The sequence below is a fragment of the Salmo trutta genome, chromosome 12, assembly GCF_901001165.1.
Source record: "Salmo trutta chromosome 12, fSalTru1.1, whole genome shotgun sequence".
In the NCBI taxonomy this organism is placed as follows: domain Eukaryota; kingdom Metazoa; phylum Chordata; class Actinopteri; order Salmoniformes; family Salmonidae; genus Salmo; species Salmo trutta.
Genome location: NC_042968.1, coordinates 35,751,943 through 35,758,885, shown reverse-complemented (window position 1 = coordinate 35,758,885; position 6,943 = coordinate 35,751,943). Strand labels below are relative to the sequence as shown.

Below are 6,943 nucleotides of genomic sequence, written 5' to 3'. Positions count from 1 at the left end.
ATTTTTGGTTATTTTGTGCCCCAGTGCAATTTCAGGAAGGATGAACGACAACCAGGCATGTTTCACAATGAACAATACTTGATTTGGAAAAGGGTAGGCAGCACTAACTCTGATTCATTTCAGATTGACAAATGGCATTTACTCTTTATTAGTCATTAGTCTCCAAGACAAATACAATTCTGCCTTTATTCTACCATTAGGATTTTTATTGGTAAAACACTGGAGCGTGCAGACCTGGGGAAATGAATTATCTAAAGCCAGTAAATATGGCTATGTCCCAAACGGCACCCTATTCCCTACATAGTGCACTACTTTAAACCATGGACCAATGAACACTATATAGTGTATAGGTGCTATTTGGAGCACAACCTTTGTGCACGTGCCCTTTATGTCAGTAGTGAAATGTAGATCAGATATAGATGTTTGTTTTATATCTAAAATAGCAGCAAGACAGCAAGTTTAGGAATGTTGTCAGGGGTTGTAGGATTTAGCTCAGAGGGCTAACACAGTATTATGGTGTGCAGGAGACCTAGGATCAAACCTAGCTGGTTTCATTAGGAAACAGCTAACAGGGTAGGATACTTATTTCAAAATGTGGAATGGAGACATTGGCTTTGCAGCCTTTTGATATACCAGTCAGTGTTCATCCTAAAATAATAGTTAGATCGACATCTTATATTCAACATCATATGTTTATTGTTGTGGTCCAGACTTGAAGTGGAAATGTAGGCATTGATCAATCCATTATTTGATTAGGCTACATTTTATTGTCTGTAATAAAGGTATTATTGTACAGCCTAACATGCACAACATACAAAACAACAGAGACACTGTAAAGTCTTTCCAATAATAAATAGACCTACATATGATCACATGATTCTCCTTCTGGTTAAGATACTGGATATCAGCTAATACAGCACAGATATAGAGTACATTGTGAAATTAATTAATAGTCATGATTAGAAATTACAGATCTGGACTAATAATGCCCAGATATTTGTTATTGTCAACAGTCTCCCCATACTGATACTTTACAGTCTGTTGTTGAGGGGAAGATCGACTAGCAATATCAGATTCATTCGTACATTTTGTGTCTGCTCTGATGGGTGCTCTGGCAGTCATATTTTCATTGTGAACTGAGCTGAATTGACAAAGCTGCATCAGTGTCCCAAAAATACATTAGGTCTCAGAAACTGAAGAAAGGTTCATTTCCTCTGACACTTTTGCATCAACGTTGGCAAGTTCAGACTGGGAGGCAGTGTTACTCCACCTCCTTTTGACACAAATGAATGTGACCAATAGAATAAGAATCAGCAGCATCATCAGTAGAACTGAGAGGGTGGACAGGTGAACTCTCTCTGCCCCAGACTCCCAACTGACATCCAGCTTGTTGTCCAGACTGAGGTGAGAGGCAGTACAGGTGTAGTTGTGTCTCTTCTTTAGCTCATCAGTACTGACCTCCAGACTCTTCCTCAGCTGGTAGGTCCCATCTCCACTAGGCAGCACCTCCCCCCCTGTCAGCTCCTGTTCTGCCACTGGCTGGCCGTCTCTCAGCAGGGTCAGGTTGATGTGGCGGGGGTAGAAACCAAACGCCAGGCAGCTCACCTGAAACCCTCCAGAAACCTCTTTCTTTATCAACCTGAGTCTGGGAGGAACTTTACGCATCACAATGTTCTTCTCTCTTTTCAGGAGAGTCTTCAGTGTTCTGATGCAAATGGTAAGTAAAACATTCTCGTAAAGAATTTTTTCTTGTGCTTGCCTCATCCCATCCCATCCTTGAAGTAGTTTACCAGCATCATATGTAAAATGTGTAATGTTGTAATATATTGCACGATCTACAAAAACTGCATTGAAAATGTTCTTTGTCATGATCAGGGCTGGTTCACCATTGTCAAACATCTCACAGCCAGCCATTCTTTGCTGAACTTGAACACCTTCTGTGAGATTCAAGTGGTGCTTTAGGTGAAAGTATCTCTCTTTCATGTGGTGGTACATAACTCCAAATACAAAATCTCCGTTCTTAGCTTCGTCATCATGTATTTTGTCTGAGGTGTTATGTCCACTGTAGATGAAGTTTTTCATGTTGGAGTCATAGTAAGTCACTTGAACATCATCCAACATCACCACAACCGTAAACTCAGGGAAAGGTGTCGCTCCGCTTATATATGTTGCAAGTGCCCACAGAGAATGTGATCCTGAACCTGGGAGAGGAGTGATATTATACACAGATATGGACATTTTATATTTTATAACATAAAACATCATTAAATGAGGTAAGAGAAAGTAGATAGTCCATCTTACCTGAGTTGACAATGGTGTAAAAGGAAAGAACAAACAAAATACAGACAGCTTGCCCATGATTTAGAAAATGTTTCCTCGTGTAGCAAGTTTCTAAGCTCTAAAGTGTGTCTGACAGACTTCCCCCTTCTATTAGCTATGAAAAACAATATGCTACGCAGTTGGCTATGTGGCTTTTTGGGAGACGATACCAAATTCACATAGAAATGAGTTATAGATCTGTCATTCTCATTGTAGCAAGTCTGAGAAGCGGTAGATCTGTGAAATGTCTGCTATTTCTATGCTTCCTGCCATTAAAGAGCAACTTCCCCTTAAAAGTAACTTCTCGTTTAGAAAATGGCCAATGTGGCATCGATATGAGTCAGAAACATTTATTCTAGTGTCAAAATTGACAACAAAGTGTAAATATGATAACTTTGGACATAAAGTTAGTCTCGTCCAAAACAGAGATTTGCGAGATTATAGGGAAAAAATGTATGTCACTGGAATTACTAAAGCCAGTGATAATGGATGCATCCCAAATGGCACCCTATTGTCTATATAGTGCACTACTTTTGACCAGGGCCAATAGTGAAACATGTAGGGAATAGGGTGCCATTTGGAACGTATCCTCTGAGCACCTGCCCTTTACGTAATTAATAGAATGTAGGTTAGATATACAGTAGATGTTTATGGCTTTTACATGTAAAAATGCACAAAGCAAGTTTAGGGAATCTAATATGGCCAGTGGTCCTAGGCTTTAGCTCAGATGGCTAACACAGTACTGTGGTGTGCAGGAGACCTAGGTTCAAACCTAGCTGGTTTCATTAGGAAACAGGTAACATGAGTATCCTTCCGTCATTAAGTATCCTAATGACGGAAGGATACTTATTTCAAAATGTGGAATGGAGACATTGGCTTTGCAGTCTTTTAATATACCATTCAGTGTTCAATACAAAATAACAGTTAATTAAACTAGACCTTATACACTGCTCAAAAAAATAAAGGGAACACTAAAATAACACATTCTAGATCTGAATGAATGAAATAATCTTATTAAATACTTTTTCTTTACATAGTTGAATGTGCTGACAACAAAATCACACAAAAATAATCAATGGAAATCCAATTGATCAACCCATAGAGGTCTGGATTTGGAGTCACACTCAAAGTTAAAGTGGAAAACCACACTACAGGCTGATCCAACTTTGATGTCCTTAAAACAAGTCAAAATGAGGCTCAGTAGTGTGTGTGGCCTCCACGTGCCTGTATGACCTCCCTACAATGTGTGGGCATGCTCCTGATGAGGTGGCGGATGGTCTCCTGAGGGATCTCCTCCCAGACCTGGACTAAAGCATCCGCCAACTCCTGGACAGTCTGTGGTGCAACGTGGCGTTGGTGGATGGAGCAAGACATGATGTCCCAGATGTGCTCAATTGGATTCAGGTCTGGGGAACGGGCGGGCCAGTCCATAGCATCAATGCCTTCCTCTTGCAGGAACTGCTGACACACTCCAGCCACATGAGGTCTAGCATTGTCTTGCATTAGGAGGAACCCAGGACCAACCGCACCAGCATATGGTCTCACAAGGGGTCTGAGGATCTCATCTTGGTACCTAATGGCAGTCAGGCTACCTCTGGCGAGCATATGGAGGCCTGTGCGGCCCCCCAAAGAAATGCCACCCCACACCATGACTGACCCACCGCCAAACCGGTCATGCTGGAGGATGTTGCAGGCAGCAGAACGTTCTCCACGGCGTCTCCATACTCTGTCACGTCTGTCACATGTGCTCAGTGTTAACCTGCTTTCATCTGTGAAGAGCACAGGGCGCTAGTGGCGAATTTGCCAATCTTGGTGTTCTCTGGTAAATGCCAAACGTCCTGCACGGTGTTGGGCTGTAAGCACAACCCCCACCTGTGGACGTCGGGCCCTCATACCACCCTCATGGAGTCTGTTTCTGACCGTTTGAGCAGACACATGCATATTTGTGGCCTGCTGGAGGTCATCTTGCAGGGCTCTGGCAGTGCTCCTCCTGCTCCTCCTTGCACAAAGGCGGAGGTAGCGGTCCTGCTGCTGGGTTGTTGCCCTCCTACGGCCTCCTCCACGTCTCCTGATGTACTGGCCTGTCTCCTGGTAGTGTCTCCATGCTCTGGACACTACGCTGACAGACACAGCAAACCTTCTTGCCACAGCTCGCATTGATGTGCCATCCTGGATGAGCTGCACTACCTGAGCCACTTGTGTGGGTTGTAGACTCCGTCTCATGCTACCACTAGAGTGAAAGCACCGCCAGCATTCAAAAGTGACCAAAACATCAGCCAGGAAGCATAGGAACTGAGAAGTGGTCTGTGGTCACCACCTGCAGAACCACTCCTTTATTGGGGGTGTCTTGCTAATTGCCTATAATTTCCACCTGTTGTCTATTCCATTTGCACATCAGCATGTGAAATTTATTGTCAATCAGTGTTGCTTCCTAAGTGGACAGTTTGATTTCACAGAAGTGTGATTGACTTGGAGTTACACTGTGTTGTTTAAGTGTTCCCTTTATTTTTTTGAGCAGTGTATTATTCAAGTTAGAATGTTCTGAAAAATCCAGTGGCATTCGAGGATACTGGAAACTTAATTCACTCCTTAATGACCCAGTCTTTAACAAAGTAAGAAGGTAAAGGGAAAAAGTTCAAAGGATGATAAGCTCACCATTACACACAGTAAGGAACTATAGAAGCAAACATGTCTGAAAGGAGATGAGCTTATGAATAAATTGAATGTTCTTTTAGAAATGGATACCCTTCAGCAAAGGAAGAAACACATTTGAATACGTCTAGAATAGAACAAATGTACATTGATTTAATTAAAGGGATTAGATCTAGAGAACAATGGGTTAAGGAGGGAGAGAAAAACAAGCTATGTCTTTGCTCTTGAAAAAAGGAACTATGAGAGAAAATCTCTTTCTGCCTTAAATAATGACAATACCTTGTGTAATAACCCTAAAATCATCTCCAACTGTGTATTCTTTCTATGAAAATCTGTATAAATCTAGTTTTAATGGAATTGAATGTGAACATTTTATGAAACATGTTCCAATAATTTCTGATGAGTTCAAGTCCATATATGAAGATGAGTGTTCTATAGTAGAGATTAGAGATGCTCTTAAATATATGAAGAAGGGCAAAGCACCTGGAACAGTCGATCTTTCTGTGGAATTCTATTTACACTTTTGGGAACGTTTAGAGGAACCAGTATCTAACATGTTCCAAGAATGCCTGGCTAATGGTGAGAGTACTACTACTACTACCATGAAACAAGGGGTTATCTCCTTAATACCAGAACCTGAGAAAGATCCCCCTTTCATAGATAATAGGAGACCTATTACATTATTAAATACAGATTTTAAATTGATAATTTTAGCATATTCTAATAAACTTAAAATGGGCCTAAACCACCTTTATAAATGAAACCCAAACTGGTTTGATGAAAGGTCGCCACATCAGCTGTAACATTAGTTTTAGACATGATTGATTACGCTGATTCAGTTGACTACAAGGCTATTATTTTATTCCTCCACTGTTGTAAATCATTTGCTACAATAGAACACAAGTTCCTAATACATTGTTGTACACTTTAGGTTTCGGGACTAGCTTTGTCTCTGTTATCAATATGTTTTATAAAGATATTAATGGTTCTATTATGATTATTTTTTTAACCTTTATTTTACTAGGCAAGTCAGTTAAGAACAAATTCTTATTTTCAATGACAGCCTAGGAACTGCCTTGTTCAGGGGCAGAACGACAGATTTTTACCATGTCAGCTCGGGGATTCAATCTTGCAACCTTTCGGTTACAAGTACAACGCTCTAACCACTAGGCTACCTGCAGCCCCGATTAATCGTAACACATCTAAAGTATTTCATATTCACCGTAGTGCACGCCAGGGTTGCCCTATTTCAGCTTTCCTATTGCTTTTAGTTGTACAATTACTATATATTAGCATTTTAAATAACCTTAAATTAAAAGGTATTTCAATATTTGGAAAAAGTATATATATATATATATATATATATATATATATATATATATATATATATATCAGTTAGCAGATGATACAACTCTATTTCTAAAAGACAAGGATCAAGTTACTGTTGCACTTAATATTATCAAATCATTCTCTTCTGCTTCTGGAACTTAACTTAAATAAATGTCCTTGTGTATCTCAAATTACCAATCTATTGAGAATATTCCAGTGAAAGATAATGTGAAATATTTACTGGTGCACATGGCGAAAAACTTTATTGTCTGTCAACATGTCAATTTCTCTCAGACATGAAAGAAAACTAAATCCATGTGTAATAACTGGCTCCCGTGTGACCTCTCTATTATTGTAAGGGTTGTATTGTCCAAAGCAGAGGGTCTGTCACGTTGTCTACCCTGCTCTATCTGTAGCTGATCCAACCAGCAAGGATATCAACAACACTTTCCTAGACTTTATATGGAAAAATAAACACAAACGTGAGAAATCTGTAATGTCAAACCAAAAAGCTGATGAAGGGCTTGAAGTACTAGATGTATTGATATCAACAATACCTTTTAAAGTAAACTGAATTAAAAAAATATGTATGCTTAGCTCTGAATCTATATGGTACTTCAATCCTTGGTGCAACTAATCTCCA

General features: G+C 40.0%; 1 protein-coding gene across 1 annotated transcript; it reads right to left on the bottom strand.

The window, feature by feature from the left end:
* Positions 1 to 744: 744 nt before the first annotated feature.
* On the bottom strand, positions 745 to 6,551 carry LOC115202531 (major histocompatibility complex class I-related gene protein-like). The gene is made up of 3 exons (XM_029766655.1): positions 6,542 to 6,551; positions 2,302 to 2,391; positions 745 to 2,201 (listed from the first exon to the last, which is right to left on the bottom strand). The coding sequence occupies exons 1-3, from the start codon at positions 6,549 to 6,551 to the stop codon at positions 1,180 to 1,182; spliced, it is 1,122 nt and encodes a 373-aa protein (XP_029622515.1). The 3' UTR covers positions 745 to 1,179.
* Between the last annotated feature and the right edge of the window lie 392 nt (positions 6,552 to 6,943).